We start from the raw sequence: 24,190 nt of genomic DNA on the forward strand, positions 1-24,190 counted from the left end.
ATGGGATGCCTGGCCAGCATCGCCTGTCCTCCAGTGTACGTTCCTGGGGACCCCGCACCAGAAACAGAAGGTGGATGTCAGCTCATGGGCCCATCTTGCGTATCGATCTGCCCGGTGATGTTGGGAGCCAGGGGGCCTTGTTAGAGGTCACCTGAGCACACCAGACACCACACACCCACACTGTTAATAGTTGCCACCTGCAGTGCAGCAGGTGCAAGGGGACGAAGGGGGTGGGGATGACACCGGCTTGGGGGCGCCATGCACCCTAAAGCGGCAAGGAGCCCCGTTTGTTTCCTCCAAACACAGGAATTGATTAATCTCATACCACTTCCCGCTCACTGTACCATCCCAAGCCTGTCACAGGAATAGATTAATGTGCTGGTCCCTCCGTGCGGATTCTTCTTGTCTCGGGAACACACCGCTGTCTGGTCCCAGAGCTGTCTCCTGCAACTCTCACCTCGTCCTCATGGCAGACATGCAGGTCAGAAGGTCTCCCTGCTTTTGTGAGGGACTAGAATTAGAAAGGCGCAGACAGAATTCATGCCAAGGACCGCTTTAGCACCATAGCTGGAAGATGAGAGAGTGCAGGTAGAGGGGTAAATGCAGGTGCATTTCTCCCAAGCCCCCCTCATTTCCCGTGGTCCTGCCAGGATTCTGGTATCGTATCTACAGCTCATCCTTCCTTCTCTGTGTAATTCCTGGGCCATAAGCTTTGCAACCATTTTGGAAGCTGCAGGCTGGAAGTTGGACACAGGCAAGTAAGTTTTCAGAGCATTCTTAGCAGATAGGTGCACAAATCCCATTACTAGTAAAGGGATTTGTGGGCGTAACTCCCCTGCAGTGCTTTGAAAATTTATTCCACTCAGTGTATTGCAATACAATGGGGCGAAACTAAAAGAAATCACTTCACCAATGTGGTTTGGAAGGGATTTTTTTTTTTTTAACTCCTTTAAAATTAAAATTTTTTAACTCCTTTAAGACTTGGGGCATTTCTGAGAATGTTATCCCTCATGGTTTTGTTTACATCTCTTCTTTTAGGCAGAAGGTCATTTTGGCGCTGACAGCCTTCCTAAAAAGGATAATTAATACATTGCAGTGGGCCCTCACCTCTTTAAGGAAGACCCACTGAACTCTACTGCATCCCTGAAGGATGATAAGCAAACTCACCAAGGAAAAAGTCACCAAACATATTGATTGTTAGCCAGCAGGACGGTAAATTGAAGTTGGCCAACAGATTTATTTTCTATTGACAACGGCGATTCCTTTAAGTTAAATAGCAAACTGGTTTTTATATTTATAGAGGGCTAATGACTGCTTGCACAAGGAGGTGTCTGTTCCCGAGTGAGCCTTGACAGTATTTAGTAAGTGGTTCTGTAGCCCACCTGCCTTGTTCAGTCTTGGCAAAGTAGTGATTCATTTAAAGAACTCCAAGGGCCTGACGGCCTCCAGTGAGGACTCAGAGGGAGTGAGTCACTAGCAGGAGAGCATGGTGGTTGACTCTACAGGTACAAGTGTCTCAGTCTGAATCCCATAGTTCCCACTTCCTGGCTGTGTGATCTTGCGCAAGTCACTTAACCTCCCTAAGCCTCAATTTCCTCATCTAGAAAATGTAGATTATACTACCACCTCACAGGGTGAGAATGAAAATAAATGAGCTTTCATCCTCTTTAGAATCCTCCAGGGTCATCCCATCTCACCCAAATATAAGGCAGACCCCGTCCAAGGGCACTCACTCCCCACCACTGATCCCCCCCAGCACCCCACACTCTCCTTTTCCCCTAACTTCACTCCAACCTGATGTCAGCATGAATTGCTTTCTTACTTCCTTCAAGCCTTGGCTCAGATTTACCTATCACAGGCAATCATCTTTAATTGGTCTACAATTAAACCAAAAAAGTTCAATTTCCCAACCCCCATGCCCTGGCATTCCCTAGCCCTGTACTCTACTTTTCGCTTATGTGTTTAGTTTCTATTTTCCCCTGAGGGCGAGGAACTTGTCTTTTTAACTGCTTTATTCCTGGTGCCTAGGAATACACACCTAACACACTGTAGGGGCTCAATAATGTCTGCTGAATGATAAATGATGAATAAATGATGCAAATAATGTAATTAGCCCAATACCTGGCACAGTCCCAAAATAAATGTTCATTGTCACCATCATCGAGGAGGCTCATTTGCAATGTGTTAATTTTCACTACTACTTGCAAAAGTGCCTTTACAGATTGCCTGTGCAAGTTCGAGGTCAGCATTGGTGCGTTTGAGCTCGGAGTATTCCGCTGCGGTTTTTTCCGTCATCTGGGCAGGGGCCCTTTCAGAATTGGCTACATTTTCCACGGGAGCCCTGGCATTGTTGACTAAATCGGGAGATGTCAGGGTGGGGAGACCCAGCCCTGACCCTTCCCATCATCCTGCCTCGGTCTCTGAAGGAGCTTTGCCGTCATCTCTAAGGCCCTTGTGAATCTGATCGCAGGTTGAGCCACAAGACCCAGCAAACTTGACTCCCTCCTCCCCTCCCTAAGCTCTGCTTGGCCTGAAGGCTTCCATTTTCAAAGGGAAAAGCCCAATCTCTTCCTCCAGTTATGTATTGACAAGACTGATCTTTAAAGATACCCCCGGTTCCTGGGGACCTGCTCGGCAAACGCAGAACACCCGTGGCCCCCGTGTTTGCCCTCTTTGACAAGCAAGGGCTGAGCAGCTCTCTGGGAAGCGTTGCTGACATATTGATTGGCCCTCTTGTCAACTTGATCCTCTGCCAGCCAGTGAACATGGAAGGTTCTAAGTGGCACCCAGCAGGGCCCACACATACCCTAATTACTATTTCAGACAACCCCCGTTCCAAGCTGCCACTTTTCAAGGCCTACAGTCTCCTCTCTTGTGGTTGCTGGAGAATTCTTTTACCTGCCGCCAACCCCTCCCTCTTCTCTTTGCTTTGGCTCCCCCTGAGTATTTCTATCGGACCCCATCTGGCACAAACGCAGGCAACTTCAGTAAGAAAATAGCACCATAACTGCAGGTAGGTCTGTTTATTCCTGCTGAAATCTGGGATCTGTGTGTGGCCTGTCCATCCTGTCTTGGTTCATTTTCAATACTTGGTAAAAGTTTTCTCCAATTAGCCAGAGGGATACTTTCAGAGTTTGGCTACCCTATTGTGTTTTTGGTGGCTGATTTCCCAGCTGCCACCTGGATTACATGAACTTCCCCTTGGAGCCTTTCCCTGTTTTGTCCCTGCTGACCCATGGAGCCCCCTTGTTGCATCCCAGGATCTCTCTGGAGCAGAGCCTGTCAAACCATGATAAATTGTGCATTTAGGCTGTCAGTGGGGGGGTGAATAACATTAGGGAGAGGGTCTCCCAAACTCATTTCACTTCTGACCCTCAGATGGTCTGAACAGGACCTTTTGGGATGAGCTGCTGGAGCATTTGTGGGGATTGGGGAGGGGACCACTCCACTGCATCCAGATGTCTTTTGGGAGAAAACGGTGAGGCCAGTGTTCACCCAACATCTTGAGGTGAAGAAGCGGTAACTCTGGCTTCTCTGAGGCTTCTCAGCTTCTAAGTCTGATTCTGAGAGCAGATCAGAATTGGAGATATTAGGACATAATGTTTAAAGAGCTACTTGTTGCTGTTGTTCATAGAGGCTAATGTAGTGGCCTTAAATATGTGCAAACTCTTCCTGGCTGGGTTTTAGAAAGGATCCCGACCCAGTAAGTGAATAACTTTAAGGACTGCATGGACACCTAGTGTATAAAAGTGGAATTTCTCACTTCCCGTATACTTGAACGTATCAGTCAAGATTGGCTCAGGCATGCTGCTGTAACAAAGAACCCCAAACCCTCCGTGGCTTACAACAGTAACAGTTCCTTTCTCCAGTCGTTCTGTATTATATCACCGGTCAGCCATGGCTCTGGACCGTGCTGTCCTCGCTCCAGACCCAGGCTGATGATGTGGCAGAAGGAAGAGGTGTGCAGCGTGTGTGGTGAGATTAATAAGGTGAGGAACTATGATGTAACCCCCAACCTCAGGAACGGGGTGCTGACTCTACAAAATTGGCGATTCCTCAACCACAGGGAGATTATCATGAGTTGCAAGAAAGAGACCGGGTTTGCCGAGATTCCACTGCAAACCAGAATTTGTAACCAGATCGCTATGAAATATGAAGCAGCCAACTGCCTCCCACTGTAATCCTCCTCGTATTCCAAAAGCCCCCTGTGATCAAACTTTACAGTCACCAGCTTCCTCGTCTGTGAAACGGGCATGATGACGGCACCCACCTCAAAAAAGCTGCGGGTCTTGAGATAATATCTGTAGAATGTCTACCACGGTGCTGGCCATAGAAGGGGTCCAAGGACTGGCAGCAGGTATTAATACTCTAATCATGAGAAAGCTTCTCTTTGCAGACCCCTCCATATAGTGGCCAGCACTGTTTCACTCCATCCTTTACCCCCCTGTATTATGTGTTTTTTATTTATAAAGAGTATCATGTCCTACAATCCAGCCCCTCACATCTGCCCGCATGTATCATTACTGATTCCAATGAACACTTATGGAGCACCTTCTATGTTCAAGATACTCTGCTATCAATAAATCTTCGGGGGGGGGCAGTTGCTGAACCTCCCTCTGGCCCTAAGCAGCTATTATCCTACCTGTAAAGGGAAACCTTTACAAAAGGTAAAGAGAGAGAGACTGACTGATTTCTCAGCCCCCACCATCAAGCAAATCAGTAGCAGAATGAGAAACAGAATTCTCATTAGTCAGGAAACTCATTTACTTCACAGCTCCCTTGGGTCTTTATCCTAAGGACACTTTAGTCCATCCCCACAGGCCAGAAAGATATTCTCATTTTCCTACCGAGTAAGAGACAAGGAATAGCTGACCAAGAAAAAAATAAAAAGTGCAAACAAAAGCCTATTTCAGACTCCCCACAACACCCCGCCTACAAAAAAAAAAAAAAAACCAAGAGGAGGTGGTTGTACCCCGATATAGTTCTCACTTATTTACTTAATGTTCAATTCAACAATAGAAAGTATGCCCAAACTTGAGTTTCATTTTGCAACTTGAGTTGCATCGCTTCTACTGGGAGGACAGAGCTTATGCACCGCGGATTTGGCTTTTGTCCTTTTTCCATCTTCGTCTCACTTTCTTATTTTTCCTTTCACTTCTGGGAGTCGTCTGAGAAGTTACTTGTGTACTCTGACCCGAACCCTTCTCACCCCATCTGTGGTCTTTTTGTTTTCAGAATACTTTTTTTTTTTTTTTTTTAAATAAAGAGATGCTACAGAACCCAAGATAAAAAGCAAGGCGGGGGCAGGCGCCTTCGCAAACGGAGACCACCGTTTCGTGGACGCCCTCGGTATATCCAGTAAGATCGGGATATTGCTTGCTCTCTGATCTCCCAAAGCTGATGGTTGCAGTATGTTCTGTACCTTGGAATGACAAGATTGAGTACCAGGAAAGGGGAGCAGTTTTGACAAGAGTTTTCATATTGATGGGGCGCTGGGGAGGTTGTCATCTTTGCCTGATGGACCCATCACTTCCGTTTCTAGATATGAAAAATCAAAGCTTTGTAAGGCCTGGGCCCCAGCTGGATCTGCAGTATCTATCCGTGTCTCTGTTAAAACACAGAGACCCTCCTTGAAAGAACCGCATCTCCAGTGCAGCAGCAAAGCTGGCTCGAGGCAAGCGCCGATAACCCAATAGTATGTTTTTTTGGAAATCTTTTAAAAATAGCTAATTCCTCGGCTCCCTTCACCTGGTAATTACAAATCAGAAGCTATCGTTCTCTTGAAGCTGCCACGATTAGTTCTCATGTCCTGACCTCTGTACAGTGAAAATATGTCATTATTTGAGGCAATCGAATCTGGCCTCTTCAACTAAGTGACCTACATAGAACAGATAAACTGCAGGCGAAAATTAGGTGTTACCCAGACAGAAAGTGTACAGTAAATGTCACTTACTCTTATTAGCATGTATCATCTCGAAGAGTTGCAGTAGTGGGCCTTGCACTTCGGAGTAAGGTAGAGAAAGAAAACTTGGTTCTGAGGTGGGGATGTGTGTAAGGAAAAAGCAGATGTACACGCAGGGACACCTTGCCACCTTCATCCATGGCCATCAATCTGAGCTGTAAGGTTTGAAGATAGGTTTTTAACCTTAAAAGAATGCAGCCTGACTTTAGGTGGTGGTAAGCAAGCAGAATTAATTGCTGTGTGAACAATTTCCTAAGCATTGTTAATTGTGTTTCCTGTGGTTAATTGTTTCTCCCATCCCCGGCCTCATACTAGGAACCTTTCCCTGTCAACAGCCCTTTCCCTCCTGCAGTGCTGGAAACGTAGCAAAGGCATCAGCCTGTGTCTGGTTGAAATGCCAGACAGACATGTGGTGGTTATTGCCTGGCTGAGAAATATGCAGGGGAAGGAAGTCCTTATTTTTTCACAAAGGAAGCATTTCTTAGATACGGACTTTGAAAGAAGGCAGGTGTGTGGAACTTGCCTTTCGCTCCACACAGTAAGAACAACTCACCAAGAGCCATCAGACATAGGGGGATATTGGCTTAGCTCAACTCACCGGGACGTGGGCAGTTGGCACCAACGGAGTGACAAGGACCACCAGAAGGAAGTTTGGTGTCTGGAGGTTGGAGGTTGTATGGGAGTAAAACGAGAGTTTTGTAGGCGTGCTTGTTTGCTTAGCAAAGAAGAGGCAGTGCTTCAGAACTCTGTGTCTCATCTTGGACTGTGGGGGAGGGTAGAGATAGGGCAGGTGAGAGGGAGAGAGACAGTGAATCACCGTAGTACTATTTCCGGAAAAGGACTCCATTCCGTCACTACCCCCAAGCTTTTTCCACCATAGGCTCAAAAGATGTTCACTTGTCAGGAAGAGGGCTGGAGCGGAAAAATCGTTTTCAAGTTTGAAACAGGGAGGTGGGCTTTACCGTGGGCCAGTACTACTGCAGATACTGGAGGCTACATTGGTATTTCAGCACAGGTATAGTCTCGTCTGCACCAGACCAGCAGACTGGCCCCGCCGGGGGAGCCTTGATTTGAAACAGATTTAGACTGTGAGCAGTTTGGGGGAAACTATTCTTTTCAATGCCCCTGGACCACCAGTCTATAAACAGCTCTGTCCGGAGCGCAGGAAAGGCTGGGAGGGATGGAGAGTGCCCTTTACAGTGATTCCAGAGGGGCACTTTCCCCTTTAGGGTGGCACCATTTGGAAGGTCCGGGCTTTGTTTTCCCCTCCCTCCTCCGCCTGCCACTGGGGATGCTCTCCCCCTGAGGCTGTTGTTTCCTTTCCACTGGAAGAGGAAACCCAACTACCCAGATCTACTTGCCTTCTGTATTTAGCTAATCCCTGAGGCCTGGGGCAAGCCAGTGTTGAACTGCAGCTTCCTTCAAAGGCAGTCGTTTGGAAAAGGCACCTGGCCCTCCCCCTTGACATCTGCATTGCTGAATTCTCTATTCATGTTTTCATTACTTTGTCTCTCCTGCAGCCATGCATCTGCTCGGACTCAATTGGCAACTCCAGCCGGCAGATGGACACACCTTTAACAATGGGATAAGGACCGGCTTACCAGGAAACGATGATGTGACAACAGCACCATCTGGAGGCAAAGGTGAGGTTACAGCCGCAGCTCGCCCTCTTGAGGCCACAGGAAAATTCAGAGCTCTCGCCACCTGGTTCAGGTTTTCTAATCCGAATCTTGTAAGGCATGCAAAAGGAAGGAAAGGGGGAGAAAAAAAAGCCCTGCATTTTCTAGGTAACCCCGTTCAAAGCTGTCTGCTGTTCCTGTCTGTGAGCTGTGTCTGGCTGGAGCCACTCGGAGCTGGCGCGGTGCCCGCTCAGAGCCATGTGCACCCCTACGCTATCTGCAGCGACCGGCAGGGTCTGGAGCTGCTTGAAAGCATCTCAAGGCCTGGGGAGCAGCAGGAGAAAGTCCTGCCTGATGGGGAAAGCTGAGAGCAGCAGGCGGCACGGGCCAGTAGACTAGAGCCCTCTCCCCAGGGGAGAGATGCAGCTTCTCCAGGGAGGAAGCACCACCTGGCAAGGCATGAAAGAGAAAGAGCCGGAGCTGTTCCGCTTCGGGGGAGAAGAGAAAGGAGTTTTGACAACTCGGGAACAAAGCTTCCCTTGGCAAAAACAGTGAAGGGGACAATAGAAATGTTTACTGAAGCAATCAGGCAACAGTACTTTTGCAGGAAAAAAAGAAAAAAATAGGTGCTAACAAGGTGCTAAGAAAGAGGAGAAAAAACAGAACCATGGGGAAGTGGGGACGTGGGGCAATTCAGAGACAACCAACGGCAGCCAATGGCACCATTAGGCAGGCTGGCATGCAGGGTAGGGGAGGATGCTTGACTCAGGATGGAAATCACAGACAGAAGAGATTGCACAGAAGGGTTCTCCAAACACAGAATTTTTCACTCTGCCTCTTAGCACACTAGGCAGTTCACCCGACATTTCTTAAAATACCCCACAGGGATATTTCAGCAATGGTAAGGGAAACATTTATTGGGCACCTATTGTGTGCCAGATTTAACGTTGTGTAACTTTAGTAACCCTAAAGGGAGAAAAATTATCTTGGAGAAACTGGAGCCCAGGATGTTTTAGAAACTTACCCCAAATCCAGCAAGTAGGCAGGTCCAAATCTGAACTCAGGTCTGTGACGTGTGCATCTTTAAGGGAGCTGTTGGGTTTTTCCTAGATCAGGCATTTTCCACAGAGGATATTCCAGAATCATCTTCCCATAGAGGTGTACATTAATCAGCCCTGAGGTGCTAATGTTGCTTAAATTAGCCTCTCCGGAGCTGTCCTAATGCTTTAAGTGTGACTTTGTCGTCTTTTGATCGAGGCTTTAAGCGTCGTTCTCCTCATCTATTCTAATCATAACACTAAATTACCTTTAAGTAAGCATGAAAAAGTTTTATCTGAGGATGAAATTATATGCTTTCCGTTATCAAGTGACTAAAACTAGACCTGAAAATGAAAAGTATATTTTACCTTAACTGACCCAAAAGCCAGGAGCCAGATTTGCTGGCCTCAGATTTGCAGTCTGCGCATCTCCAGGGCTTGACACCACCTGTAAATGTAACTTCAGTTGCCTTTACTGCAGTGGTTCTCGGCTGGGGTGTTTTTGCCTCCTAGGGGCACATCTGGCAAGGTCTGAAGACTTTTTTGATTGTCACATTTAGAAGAGGTGCAACCAGCATCTAGTAGGGAGAAGCTGAGATACAGTTAAATGGCCTACAATGCACAGGAGAGCCTCCTACGATTAGGAAGTATCCCATCCAAAATGTCCGTGGTGCTGCTCTGTGAGAAACACTGCTTTTGGGGGTCTCTGTTATGTTTGATCCACAAATGTCCTTTAATCTGCAAATCAACACTCCATTTTTTGAAAAGAGTGCAGAATACACATTTGAAATGTGAATATGCATCTTTTTTGCACAGGGATGTATTTTATGTCCATATACATACTGAGATTACATACACACACTTTTTAAACTAAAAAACAATTTTTTGGGGCCGCTCCTCGCAGCTTGTAGGATCTTAGCTCCCCGACCAGGGATTGAACCTGAGCCCTCGGCAGTGAGAGACCAGAGTCCTAACCACTGGACCGCCAGGGAATTCGCACAAACACTTTTTAAATAGCGTTCTTCACAAAAGGGAATCACTGATAGGCATTTACTTCCATAAGTGAAGGTCGGCCTCTCCTCCCATTTGTGATTAAGCTTCATTTCCAACCCCACCGGCAGGACAGAAGATTCCCGGAAAAGAACAGGTCCTAGCTAAGAGTATGATGTCTCTAAATGAACAAAGAAACATTTTCCATGGTGTCTTTGGAAGGGCCAGAACTTTTCCCCTCAGAGGCCACCTGCTTTTGAAAATACTGTGTGAGTTGTATAACATCACACATAGCAGAATATTTTCCAAATGAGTTCTGAGCCAGAAAAGAGGTTACCAAGTCATTGTGCAGTGAATTTTGTCAAGAGGACTTTTATGATAAAGTCTGAGCATTTGAAATTGCTTAAAGTTGAAGTAGAACTCAGAACGTCTTCTTTCTGAACACCAAAACAGTACTCTTTCCTGTGACCGAAGAGATCAGATCTCTCCTTAAGTTGTTGTGAAGTTTGGTTTTAAAAATGACTAGAAAGGTTAGTGTTTTCACACACCCGCCTCTTTTTTTTTTTTTAACATCTTTATTGGAGTATAATTGCTTTACAATGGTGTGTTATACCCGCCTAACTCTTTTTAAAGGCGGTGATCCTACGTTTGAATTTCTTTACCCAGTGACCTACCTCCTCTGCACAATCCAAATCTATACATTTAGATAACCTGGATCAATTCCAATCGACTACTTTTCCAGTGTTTCAAAGAGACAATCAAGATATATTGGCAATAAATTAATTAAATACCACCCTCTCCATTTTTTTGTGCTGTACGATAATCCCTCACTCCGATAATGTTTTAATCAAGATACACCACACATTGCCAGGGAGGTTAATCTTATTAAGCAATTACTAGGTAAGTATCCAGCAGAAGCAAATTAAAATGTAAGCAAAACACAGGCATGTGAGTCCCATCTAAGATGGCACATCGATAGAGATTTCATTACCTGGTCTTTAGGAGTGTTTACACTGCTCAGATTTGGAAAGGAGTCTAATAGACAGGGCAGCCTACACACTCTGATATGTTGGTAGAAACAAAGCACTTGATTAATTGGTTGGGAGAATATATGTTCTTTGGGCTTTGTCTTCCCTTTTCCATTTGTTGTTGTTCACGGTTTATTTTTTCTCCATTCTGTCTTTCAATTAAAACTTAACGTGGTTGATTTGGTCGTTGGATTTCACATCAAGGAAGGGGAGCCCACAGACTGCCAGAATCACTCACCATCTCAAGTGTATTTCTATGTTAAAAGGAACGAACTCATACGTCTTCATTACAAGAGCACGGAACACTTTTTCTATAGATCTGGGAATAGATAAGCCTTGAGAACGAAGATTCAGTACAGTGTTCTGACCTGGTCAGATAGCATAAGGGAATCCAGTTTGATTGGCTAGGTCCAGAGGCAAAATATACAAGAACTTTTAAAGGGCACGTCGTATGTAGCCAATTTGTGCACTGATCTTAAGAAAGAATAAACTCCCAAGTAGAATTTCATGGGTCACTCTCAAAACCTACACTCATTTTACATTCAAGGTGTCCTCTATATCTGGGGTCAGCAAACTGCATCTCATGGACCAAATCTGGCCAGCCACCTGTTTTTGCAAATAAAGATTTATTGGAACACAGCCACGTTCATTCATTGTCCCTGGCTGCTTTTGCACTCTGGCAATGGAATTGAGCAGGTGCAACTGAGCCTAGATGGCCCCCAAAGGCTGAAATATTTACTGTCTGGCCCTTTACGGAAAAAGTTGGCTGACTAGTCTTGATCGTGTACAAACCCATTTCTACTTTCCTTGGACTTGTCTGTAACTACAAGTTGTAGGACACTAGGGAGAAAGACAAAACTCCAATATATCAGTTTTTCCTTCTTGACATAAAGTTGGGTATAATATATTCTCAGATAACTTCGCATTGACAGATGATCTATACTACAGGGCTCTGGGGTTGGTCTGACTAGATGCAAACACCAGCTCCATCACTAAGGAACTGTGTGGATGTAAACAGGTCATTTGCCCTCCCTCGGCCTCTGATCCATCACCTGTAAAATGGTACCCCCTCATAAGCTTGCTGTCCCCCATAATGAGATGTCACTTATAGAATATGGTGTGTGATATCAGATACTTAATAAGAGATCCGTGAATATTTGTTGTTTTTCCTGACATCATCATAACGTCTCTCGGTCGGTCCATTTAACAAGCCTCCACAGGCTGCCACTTCTTATGAGGTGCTGTATTTTCCAAAGGCGAAGGCTGCCTTCAGAATGTGAAGGTAGACAATCCTACCACTTCATCTTTTTCCTTTACCCTCTAAGAATGGGGACAAACCCTGATGAAGACTTCGTCTCAACCATGTACTTGATGAGGTCAGTAGGAAGCAGGACTTCCCGTTCCAAAGGGCCAATGTGCAAAAATGAGCTGGCCAGCTCCTTGCAGCATTATTTGTCTCACTGCAGCTTGAGTTCCATCACTGCCGGCATGTCTGTTTTAAGCCCCACCATTCTCGGTTTATAACTCAGCTGTAAACATTTATTTGTGCCTGGAGCACATTTCTTTCCTACCCTTTGAAAAAAAAATCAGAATTTCCAGATGGTATGCAAGTTGGAAAAAAATGGCAAAGACTGTTATTCTGTTTAGAAACATGTTTTTCTACACTTGCCCTTTCAGCAAAAACTTCATAATGATTTTTACTAGTTGGCTTAATGTATGGTACTAGGAGCCAGATTAGCAGGGAGGTTGGTAATTCTTCCTCTGGCTCTCATCAGCCTCTCAATGAACACAACCCAGGGTTCCAAAATGATCACTTCCCTACATGGGGCTTTTTCAAAGTCGTTGAAGTTCCCAGAAGGACAAGGGGTCATTATGATCGAGCCAGCCATTGAGATACTGCACATCTACTGGCAGGTACACCAACAACCTACATACCAATGCAACAACTCCCCTCATTTTGGAGGCCGTGCCATTCTACCGTTGTTACAGATGGGTACCACTTAGTGCATCACACTGATGGATTTCAACTTCTGATTGCCCTCCACAAGCCATTCCCAGTTGCATACTTTCTGTTATACATGGCATCATCGTGGCTTGACATAGGTATTAATAATGAGATCCAGTTTCCCTTCCTGCCACATTCGCCCTTACTTTCATTGGCATGCTTCCCTTTCAGAGAGACCTGCACACCCAGAGCTTGGTCTCTGCTATCTGCTTGGATACGCCTCTCTTTGTCTCTCTTGTATTTAGCCCAGGGTCTGAAATGCAGTCAGCCTAGTGGTTACGTACGTGGGTTTCTGAAACGGTCAGACAGAGCTTTTGATCCCAGCTCTGCCACTTAAGACCTGTGTGATCCGAAGCGAGTCACTTTACTCCTGTGGTCCTCTTGTCTGAAAAACAGGAAAAAAAATCATAAAGGAATCAGGAGACTACATGGCAAGTTGTAACCACTCAATAAATTTTTTAGCTGCTATAAATAATACTAATAAACTGAACTACTTATTAATACAGAAGCATGTTCACCTGAACAGTCAGATGTATAAATACCTATTAACACCCTGAGTGGCAGAGATTTGGCCATTTTTGTCTAAGATGACAAATTGAGGTTTCAAAAGAAAGGCCATGTGTAGTTCTGAGTGCTGAAGGATTTTATAAAAATCATTATTGCTGTGCGATGCTGTGCATACTGTAACAGCCGCAGTGGACGCTCAGGATGGAAGTCTATTCCTGAAGAACAGACAGGCAACAGCCGGGTGAAGGCTCCTGGGCTGCTGCTGACTCAGACGAGCTAGTGAATCTCATGTCCTTAGGAGAATCTTTTCGCCTATCTTCTGGTTAAACAGAATTCACAGATGGTTGTCCTGATTCCCAGATAAATGGAAACGAGGTGTAATGACTGAAGCAATATTCTGAATTCAACTTTATTTGCAATAGATAAAAACATGTGAGGCAGAAGAATCTGCAAGGCAGATTTATGCTAAGGTGCCTCCAGAGTTCAGTTTAAGTTTAGGAAGTATTAACATGAGGCTTCATTTCCGTGCTATGACCGTGAGTCCGTTCCCTTTATCACTTGTTTGGGGAATAGTCTTGCTGTTTCCATAAATGAATTATGGCGACATTTTCTGAAATGATTAGCTTCTAATGTGGCTATGGAAGGCTGTTGTTTTGCTCCACATCAGTCTTGTTTAACTGGTTGGAAGTTTAGGTACGTGTGTCTGAAATAGGCAATCGCTTCACATTTCCATGAGCAATCTTCCGTGGAGTTATAGACGTGGGCTATCCTGTGAAATTGGTCATTAGAGTGTTGCTTCTAAAACGCCAGAAATCTCATCTTTAGGCTGGAGATGAACCCGCAAGAACCAGTGTGTCTTAAGCATCTTCTTCTTAGGGCAAAATGATCACCATCTCCACTTTTCACTGCGCAGCTCGTAGATAGAAAGAAAAGTTGGACATGGAAGCCACGGCTCTGGGAGATGGAGGCTGGACTCCATTCCTGTTTGCCAGGACACTACGCCTGGTCATTGCCTAGAACCCAAGGGTGGCGGCCGGACTCACACAGAATGACTACAGAACGGTGTTAAATTCCTCTGTTCTTGATACTGTCGATGCAGAGACTTCAGGCTGCCTAGATAATGGATAATGGGAACATGACAGACACCCCAACTTTGATGTTGACCAGAGATTACCTAGCACTACAGTCGATGCTTGATAAATAGTCGTTGCATGAAAATATGAGTGAATGACCCACCCAGCCTTGCTTGGCACATTCATGGATCATTGTGAAATAAACACATGGCTGCCTTTCAGTTGCCCACCTGAGAAGCAGCTAGAGCCCACATTAACAGCTGCAGTTTGGGTGTTAAACTGGCCTTTGCTTTCTCTGGACGTAGCACTTTAATTCATGCAGTAGGTACCCCCGCAGGTCTGCAGATGTATTGACCACTCATTGTGTATTGATTTCAGCTGCTCTGCAAGATGTCTGTTTCATTACAGCCCACTCCAGCCCTGGGCCCTCTTGTAGTTAATAGTGCACTAGGCAGCTGATACCATAAACTATCAATAAATCATCACATATTTATCCTCCAAATCTGGGATAGTTACAGGTGTTTTGCAGGCAGCACAACAGCTGGATAGAAAGATGTAAAAGTGCCTAAAATTCGCGTCCTGTGTTACTCTGGTTAATCCTCAGAAGCAACCCCATTATACAGAGGAGTAGACAAACTCAGAGAGCGGGAGGGATCAGCCCGAAGGCACACGGCTAGTAGTTGTCAGAGCTGGGATTCAAACCCAGGGCTGACCAGCTCCACATGCAACATTGCCTCCTGAGAACTCAGAACTTCTCAATATGACGACACCCATCTTGGAGGTAAAGGTAGAAACCATAATTACTTTGTTTCCTTGTTGAGTGACTCTCGATGGCATCCTTTTAGGGGTTAACCATGTTTGTCCTAGAAGAGCTGGCATGGCTCCGGGAGCCCAGGTTCTGAGCCTTGTTTGTGGGACCAGGAGCCTGGTCCGGGCTGCTGGCCTCTTTGACCTTGGAGGGCGGCACAGACCTCCTGGACATCAGCCCAGGGATTTGACCTCCAAGGACAGAGTCATGGAGATGGTTCCCCAAGCTGGCTGTAGCAATTTACAAAAGCCACCTTTCCTTTTAATCTCTTGGGAGGCAGTATTGGCCTAACTTTTCCTTTTATTATTTTTAAAGTTACAGAAGTTATGCGTACTCATTTTGAAGGTTCTTTTTTATTTCATTTATTTATTTTATTTATTTATATTTTTGGCTGCATTGTGTCTTTGTTGCTGTGTGCAGGCTTTCTCTAGTTGTGGCGAGTGGGGGCTACTCTTGGTTGTGGTGCGTGGGCTTCTCATTGCAGTGGCTTCTCTTATCGCGGAGCACAGGCTCTAGGTGCGCGGGCTTCCGTAGTTGTGGCTCGCGGGCTCTAGAGCACAGGCTCAGTAGTTGTGGCGCACGGGCTTAGTTGCTGTGCGGCATGTGGGATCTTCCCGGACCAGGGCTTGAACCTGTGTCCCCTGCATTGGCAGGCGGATTCTTAACCACTGCGCCACCAAGGAAGCCCTTGAAGGTTCTTTTTTAAGTATGTAGAAAAAGTCTTTTTTCCTTTGGCTGTAAAGGCTATTAGTGTAACAATTGGCGAATTTGAATAAGATCTATAAATTAGATATATTTGGTTGTATCAATGTTAATTTTCTGTTTGTGATAACTGTACTGTGGCTCTGAAAAAGAATGGCCTTGTTTTTAGGAGAAACACTTGGAAATATTTTGAGGTAAGGGAGCCACCTGTTTATAACTTAATGTTTCCGAAAAAATATATATTTATATACAGAGAGAGAACACAAATGTATGTAACATTTATGGAGTCTGGGTGAAGGATATGCAGGAATCTTTGTACCATTGTTTGAAATTTTTCCATAAATCTGAAATTATTTCAAAATGAAGATTTTATATATATTAAAGGTATTTATATGCAGATATATATACACACACATATATATATGGAAAAAGTGAAAACTCTTTGCAAAAGAATAATTCAGTTGCATATGTGGAAAGTTTAGTTTGAAAGCAATCACTGGTTTGTTAAAAGGGGTGTTACCCTCACTTTCTGATAACCCCTCCCCCCACGGACACCACATAGGCGTCTTTGTAGTACAGACCCAGAGATGACCCTCCTGACTTGCTCTGTAGACCACAGTAGGCTACGGTGGAATGCCCCTTAAGGTATCCTTGGGTCCAAACCACTCTTATGGAGATAAGGACAGTGAGACCTGGAGAGCTGAACTGCCTAAAACTAGCCAGCTGCTTAGTAACAAGGATGGGATTTCAACAGAATAGTTCATTTACATCCCTTTTCCTTCCACAAATGGTTCAGCATCATAAAGCATCAGGATTAGGACCCTTACCTTTTGGTTGTTAATCCAATGACCTATACACTAGACTCCAGCTGCCTTGGCTCGTTTTTTTTGTTTATAAGACTTTATACAAAAGATAAATTAAGAGTTGACTCATGATTTTTCAGAAGGATTCATAAGGAAGTTTTCTTTAGGTAGTAAATTTCCCCATGGAGCTTTCAAAAGAGAATTTAATTTTTTTTTTTTTTAAAGCCAGTTTCCGTGCAACTTTTCAAAGTAAATCTTTCTTAAGGCTCTCATTTCACCCAGTAGTCACAGGGGTTTTGTTAAAGTACCCCATCAGATGGTCAGATAAAACTTGATTCAGTTCAATAAGAATTTATAGATGGGTTGCCAGGTGCAAACCACGGAGAACCCAGAGATGCATTTGTAGCCCTGCCTGACCTCAGGGAGCATAGCGTCTAATAAGAGACACTTAGAAAGGCAAGTAAAATCAACATAGTACCCAACAGCAGTGCTGCAGTAGAGTTAAGTGTAAATGCTATGAAAACGCAGAGAAAGAACCTATTTATCTGGCAGGAGGCAGGGTATAAAGGATTAAAGAGCTTCAGTGTGAAGGTATAGCTGACTGGATCTTAATTTCAGTGTTACTGGGGTGGGATAGGGAGGGTGGGAGGGAGGGAGACTCAGGAGGGAAGAGATATGGGAACATACGCATATGTATAGCTGATTCACTTTGTTATAAAGCAGAAGCTAACAATTACACTCCAATAAAGATGTAAAAAATAAATAAATAAACCAGATGCCTGTTATACTGTAAAAAAAAAAAACATTTTCAGTGTTACTAAATAAAGTAGGATTTTCATAAACTAAGCTAATCAATAAAATAACCAAACAGGCTTCTAGAAAGTCCCACCAAAAATCAGTAATGGAAACAGAGCCTGACTCCCAATTTTAAGCTTGTTCCCATAGTTAAGTCTATTCCAGAAGAGTTAGACTCTCCCCTCTCTCTTGATAGATACATACATACATATATATACACATATATGCACATATACATGTATGTAAATATATACATGCATATCACATATACACACAATGTCTTTTTGAAAATCCTTTACTCTGAAGAGAAAGCCATGGAATATTACTCAGCCATAAAAAGAAGCGAAATTGAGTTATTCGTAGTGAGGTGGATGCACCTAGAGACTGTCATACAGGGTGAAGTAGGTCAGAAAGAGAAAACCAAATACCATATGCTAACACATATATATGGAATCTAGAAAAAAAATGGTTCTGAAGAACCTAGGGGCAGGACAGGAATAAAGATGCAGATGTAGAGAATGGACTTGAGGACACAGGGAGTGGGAAGGGTAAGCTGGGAAGAAGTGAGAGAGTGGCATGGACATATATACACTACCAAATGTAAAACAGATAGCTAGTGGGAAGCAGCCTCATAGCACAGGGAGATCAGCTCGGTGCTTTGTGACCACCTAGAGGGGTGGGATAGGGAGGGTGGGAGGGAGACGCAAGAGGGAGGGGATGTGAGGATATATGTATACATATAGCTGACTCACTTTGTTATACAGCAGAAACTAACACACCATTGTAAAGCAATTATACTCCAATGAAGATGGTAAAAAAAAAAAAAAGCCAGACATTTTCCCTTATCGTTTTTCATTCTTTTATTTAATTCAGGGTAACTAGCATATATTTTGCTATTATTATATGCTAGGAACCTTCTTTGTGTACTTCCATTTGTTACTCTCAGCCTATGAAATAGTTACTATTATTGTTCCCATTTTAACAAAAAGAGAATGAAGACCCAGAGAGGTTAAGCAAATTGCTGGTGGTCACACAGCGAGGAAGAACCAGAGCCAGGATTGGAACCCAGTTGTCTGGCTACAAAACCTATACTTCAGCACCCAGGTGCACTGCCTTCTTTGGTGGATGGAACATGAGGGGCGGGGCATCTGAAACCCTGGTGGGGGAGTGTGACTACTGAGAAGTCAGCCTGTACTCATTGGCGGGAGCAGCTAATTTACTGACTTCAGTGTCCTGAAGCTGGGGTCTACTGAAAGAAGGGGGACCCCACTACTATAAGAACCAAACCCAGACTTCCCTGGTGGTGGCAGTGGTTAAGAATCCGCCTGCCAATGCAGGGGACACGGGTTTGAGCCCTGGTCCGGGAAGATCCCACATGCCGCGGAGCAACTAAGCCCGTGTGCCACAACTACTGAGTCTGCACTCTAGAGCCCGCGAGGCACAACTACCGAGCCCGCGAGCCACAACTACTGAAGCCCGTGTGCCTAGAGCCCGTGCTCCGCAACAAGAGAAGCCACTGCAATAAGAAGCCCGCACACCGCAACGAAGAGTAGCCCCCACTCGCCACAACTAGAGAAAGCCCGCGCGCAGCTAAAAATAAATAAATTTATTTAAAAAAAAACAAAACAAAACAGAACCAACCCCCTTAGGCTCCTTGTCGGAATTTCTCCAGCGCAGCCGCTCCCTGGAAGCCTCTTCGCCACCTCTGGCGTCCTCATTTGGTTTGACATTATCAAAATCCGTTTAAGTTTCAACAGCAGATTAGTGGGCTCGGGGGTGCCGATTCCCTGCTACTTTTTCATAGCCTGTCATTAACCCAGCAACCCCTGAAAGCCCAACAGACATGAAAGAAAGCTCATTTTATTAAGTTTAAAGATGAGTGATTTCTTTAGCATTCTTTTTTATTTTTAGTGCATTTCTTTAACTTGTTGCTACACTGTGATTGCTGGGGTTACATCTGGTCTCTATCAGAGACTCCTAAACTGTTTTTCCCCAGGGTTGGTTTTTTTTTTTCCTACAGCTCTTCCTTACTGCATCCTTTTTATTGTATCCTTTCCTCCAAAGGCCTTAATCTGGTGAGGAGAGGAGCCCGTCCAAAGCAGCATTTTTAAGTACAAATTCGTTTTTAATTTATAATAATCAGAGCTTCTGATCAACTGGTGATAACAAGTGGTTCCCCCTAGATATGTCATTATGTCAGCAAAATAAGCAATATGCTTTTGAGGCTTAGAGCCTTACCGATAATAATAATCATGATAGCTAATTTTTATTTAGTGCTTACTTTGTGCCAAAAATTAGTCGAAGAGCTTTGCATGGGTTCACTCATTAAATCCTCCTAACAGTGCTATGAAATAAATAATAGTAGTGTCCCAATTATACAAGGGACAGAGGCACAGAGAATGGATGCACTTTACCAAGTATCAAAGCTGGGGTTTGAACCAAGGCAGTCTCAGCCCAGTCTCTGCTCTTACACGCTATGCAGTATTCCTCCCCTACAGGAAAGTACTTCATATCTGATAGGCAACATAAAAATGTTTGAGGAGCAAACCATCTAAAGAGCTGACCCACGAAGGATTACTAGTTTCTTTTCTTCCTAACAATGTTTTGTGATGGAAGCTTCCAAACTTCCTGTAGGAGCCTGTTCCCTATCCTAGAGGTTGAGGGTTTCTTCTTAAGGTCCAAAGCAGCGTGTCTTCTACTTTATTTTAAGCCCCTGTTTACTTCGTATTTGATCCACTATTGAACTAAATATGGGGAAAAAAATAACTTTACACCCTCAAGTCATTCTGTGGTTTTTCTTGTATAATTTAGATATGGAAAACCTTTAGGGATCCAAGAATATCACCCCTCCATTTTCTGGAATGAGAAACCGGCACCAAGCATTTATGAGTATCGTCTTGATGCAGTGGCCAGGTGGTCACAGAGCCAGGTCAGCTAAGTCAGAATGCCTCACTCACCTTTCATGCCAGTCTTCTGCAACCTTATGATCTCTCTTGACCATCCAAACCTTTTGCAATGGATTGTGGCCAAATACAGATGAATATATTCCAAAGAGTTCGTCCATTACAGAATGCAGGAGGGAGCTGGCTTCCCATCCTTTGCCCATGAGACTGAAGAAGTTTTAGATCCACAAGGCCGCCAAAGCGATCAATCAAAAAATGAAAAGACCCTCAAAACCAAAATGTCTTCAGTTCTTTCTGTATTTTGGTTTCAACTGGTTTAGAAGGTCTCAAGACGATAGGAGATTGTGGATTTATATTTCCTTTCAAGTTCAGAATCCATTTGAAGGAACCACAAGTGGCCTATGTAAAACTAGCTTCCATCAAGGTTTTGTTCCCATTTTAGAGAGGATGATGTTGAGGCCCTGAGAGATCAGTTAACTTTTCTTGGGCAACTTCTAGTAGCTCCCAGCTTTCTCTTAATTCTGTGTTCATAAAGGAAACCACCCTCCGAAGTGTAGGAGACCCTGGCTAGTTCGTTGTTATTAAGAAACCCTCTTTTAAAATAGGAATTTCTGGAACTCCTGTTATTAAAGTTCTGAAGGTTGCTGAGTATGGGCAACCAGTGGTTCCTATATAAGTGATTTCAAATAACGCAACAGAGATGCCCCAGTGTCACCGTGAGAGGGGTGTGGTTTCCACACGGTTCCTAAGTCCCTCCTCTTAAGCGGGGAAGGGGTGACACCCAATGTTGGGTCAGCCTTAGAGCAAGTCAGCATTTTCTGTTGAGTTATTTTATTTATTTTGGACTGATGTTTGTTCACTGCTGGCTCTTTTTTATTAATTTATGAGAATGTCAGAGTATATTGGACTTGTTTGTGGCAGGAAAGAATAATTAACAGCTGCAAGAATTAAATCTGGTGTCAAATTAATATCACTCTCCCCTTCCCTACTGATCATTTTACATCCCTGTCACATTTGGAGTTTACATGTACTTATCAGACTCCAGCTCTTATGATAGTTGATCAGTAAAGAGTAATCTCAGAAGTTTAGCAAGCACTGTGCCAATATTTCAGATGCCCTGGGGTATGAGTTTCTAGGATTATTATTTAAAACCTAGATATTTTAAGTTGTGACCTAAAGAGAAATTTGCCATGGGTTTCACCATCATATATTTTTTAAATACTGGCATATAATCAAACAGAAATGTAGAGCCAACTAATGTGTACACATGTCATGGACTTGGTGTCAATTCCTATTTTCCAGTGCCCTGGTTCTTAAAGAACAGCAGCATAGACAGTGGCGAAGCGGAAGTTGGTCGGCGGGTGACCCAAGAAGTCCCACCTGGCGTGTTTTGGAGATCACAGATTCACATCAGTCAACCCCAGTTCTTAAAGTTCAATATCTCCCTCGGGAAGGATGCTCTCTTCGGTGTTTACATAAGAAGAGGACTTCCACCGTCTCATGCCCAGGTAGGAACATGCTTGATATAGCCATGAGTTTAAAAAAAAAAAAAAAAAAAAAATACCACTTCACACCCACTAGGATGGTTATAACTAAAGGATGGACAATAACAGTTGGAACCCTCCTGTATGCTTTGTGGGAATGTAAAACGGAGGGCCACTGTGGAAAAGAATTCAATAGTTCTTCCAAAAGTTAAACAAAGAATTACAGTATGATCCAGCAGCTCCACTAATAGGTGTATTCCTACAGAGAATTGAAAACTTTATTTCTCATTTAACAATATGCACAAATGTTCATAGCAGTGTTTATTCACAATAGCCCCAAAGTGGAAACAACCCAAATGTCCATCAACTAATGAATGGAGAAACAAAATGTGATCTATCCCTACCATGGGATAGTATTCAAACATAAAAGGGAATGAAATATTTTTTTTTAAAAAAAGGGAATGAAATATTGTTACCTGCTACAACATGGATGACTCTTGAAAATGTTATGCTAAATGAAAGAAGCCAGATACAGAAGGCTACATATCGTTTGATTCCATTTGTATTGTCTGGAATAGGCAAATCCTTAGAGACAAAAAGGAGATTAGTGATTGCCAGGGGAGAGGGAGGAAAGAATCGGGACTGACTGCTAATACCTTTGGGGTTTCTTTTCGGGGTGATGTAAATGCTCTGAAATTAGATAGCGGTGATGGTTGCACAACAGAGTGAATATACTAAAAACTGCCACACTGTAAAGTGGTGACATTTATGGTATGGGAACGATTTCTCAGAAAAAGAAAACGGTTACCTCCCCACCTGATGACGTCACCTTTGCCAGACCTTTGCTCATCCTTGGGTACTTTTTGTTCAAGGGGTCTAGTTATTTGTTAAAACATCACTAGGAGACATCCCACTGTGTTTGAAAAGAGTGACGTAACGTTAACCAAAATTCAGCAACCATTTCCCTGTGGCTTCCCTGTGCTTCCCCGTACTAAGTGCCTTGGGGAGTGCTTGACACTGCATAAGTGAGATTATTCCCAGCGTTTGGAATGACAAGATTAGATTAGAATATGGATTTCATTGTTTTTCTTCTCATCCCTCCTTTCATTTTTCCTGGTAGAGATTTTCTTATACATCCCACTTGGGATAAATTCACCCTCATCTAGTTTGGTCTTCTTTTCCAATAAGAATTGTATATCCTAAGGAAAACCAAGCAGTGTTTTCCCGCCTCACTTGCTTTCAAATCCAGCGAGTATATAAAGAAGTACATTAGGAAAATACACCAGTGGAGGGAAAAACACCCTTAACCACCCATTATATCCAGTCAAAGCTGACCTTTTTAAACATGTGTTGGGAAGGTATTCATCCAGAAAATTCAACTGGAAGAATTTAAAGCTTTAAACCCATTGGCAAATGCAGAGCAGTCAGGCCACCATTTCTTTGTCCTTAGCTCACAGCAGACATTGCTAATCGATGACTGCACTTTTTCCTCACTAAACTCGGTGCACAGATACCTCCAAGAGAACCCTAAAGGCAGCCACCACCAATTGACTGGTGTTGGCTCTCAAGATGAAATTTATTTGCGGTCCCATCTTTACAGCCTGAAACGATCGATATAAGGGACTAAAAGGACTACTTCTTTTTTGAGCAGGGAGAGCTGTGTAGGCTTATATTAACATACACAGCCCATGCTATAGGGATCAATGTGTAAAGTGGTAATCAATAAGTCCTCCATCCATCCATCCAGAAAAATATTTATTGGTCTAAGCACTGATTATCTAGAGATGAGTTAACATAGCCCATGACCAAGCAGAACTCCTGTTACAAAAATCACGTCTGTCCTTTAAAGAGATTCTCATCAAGAGAAAGAGAAGGATTCAGCTAAGAGGAGTCCCTGAGGCATTTCTGTAACTTCTGGCCAGGTGCAGGGTGCTGGTCTGGGAAGTTATGCAAATTGTTAGGGGGCCTCCCTGACCTTCAGGCTCCACTCTTTCTACTGTAGCATAATGAAAGATTGACGGCAGTGAAATCTACTTGTTGGCATTATTTGAGTAAGTAGGAACATGCCTCTGGGCACAGCTGAGCATAACTTCCCTATCAGCCCCTTGGATGCCAGGAGCTTTGCGGCGGGGGGTGGGGGGGGTGGGGAACCTCTCCCTTTTGACATTGTTCCGAAGCGCTGCGATCCCCCTTCGCTTGCATGCTCTGAGCAGAATCATGGAAGGGCCAGCGATCATGGCAAGTCAAGTAGGTAACCCTCTGAAACTGAGTGATAGTGGACAGCAGGCAGAAGCGTACTCTTCCCAGGTTCCCTGCTGTTCTGACTTTCAGGACTCAAACCCTCAATGACAGTGTCTCTCCTCCTTTTGTGGCTACACCACGCTGTCCATCTCCTGCTAAGCCGGTGATTGTTCTAGTGATCGGCCTCTCAAAATAGCTCCACTCCGGGGACAGTAGGTGTGCACAGAGGGTTG

At 44.1% G+C, this 24,190-nt stretch overlaps 1 protein-coding gene across 1 annotated transcript in view; it reads left to right on the forward strand.

Moving 5' to 3' along the window:
* Positions 1–24,190, forward strand: part of TENM2 (teneurin transmembrane protein 2) — a 465,471-nt gene that overhangs the window by 222,844 nt on the left and 218,437 nt on the right. The window contains exons 6-7 of the mRNA XM_089909643.1: positions 7,483–7,605; positions 21,535–21,740. Coding sequence (XP_089765769.1) covers positions 7,483–7,605; positions 21,535–21,740 — 329 coding nt within the window. The remainder of the gene's footprint in view (positions 1–7,482; positions 7,606–21,534; positions 21,741–24,190) is intronic.

Source organism: Delphinapterus leucas, chromosome 3, assembly GCF_059928025.1.
Source record: "Delphinapterus leucas isolate spDelLeu-1000000601 "Yukka" chromosome 3, BTC_Dleu_Yukka2, whole genome shotgun sequence".
Taxonomy (NCBI): Eukaryota; Metazoa; Chordata; class Mammalia; order Artiodactyla; family Monodontidae; genus Delphinapterus; species Delphinapterus leucas.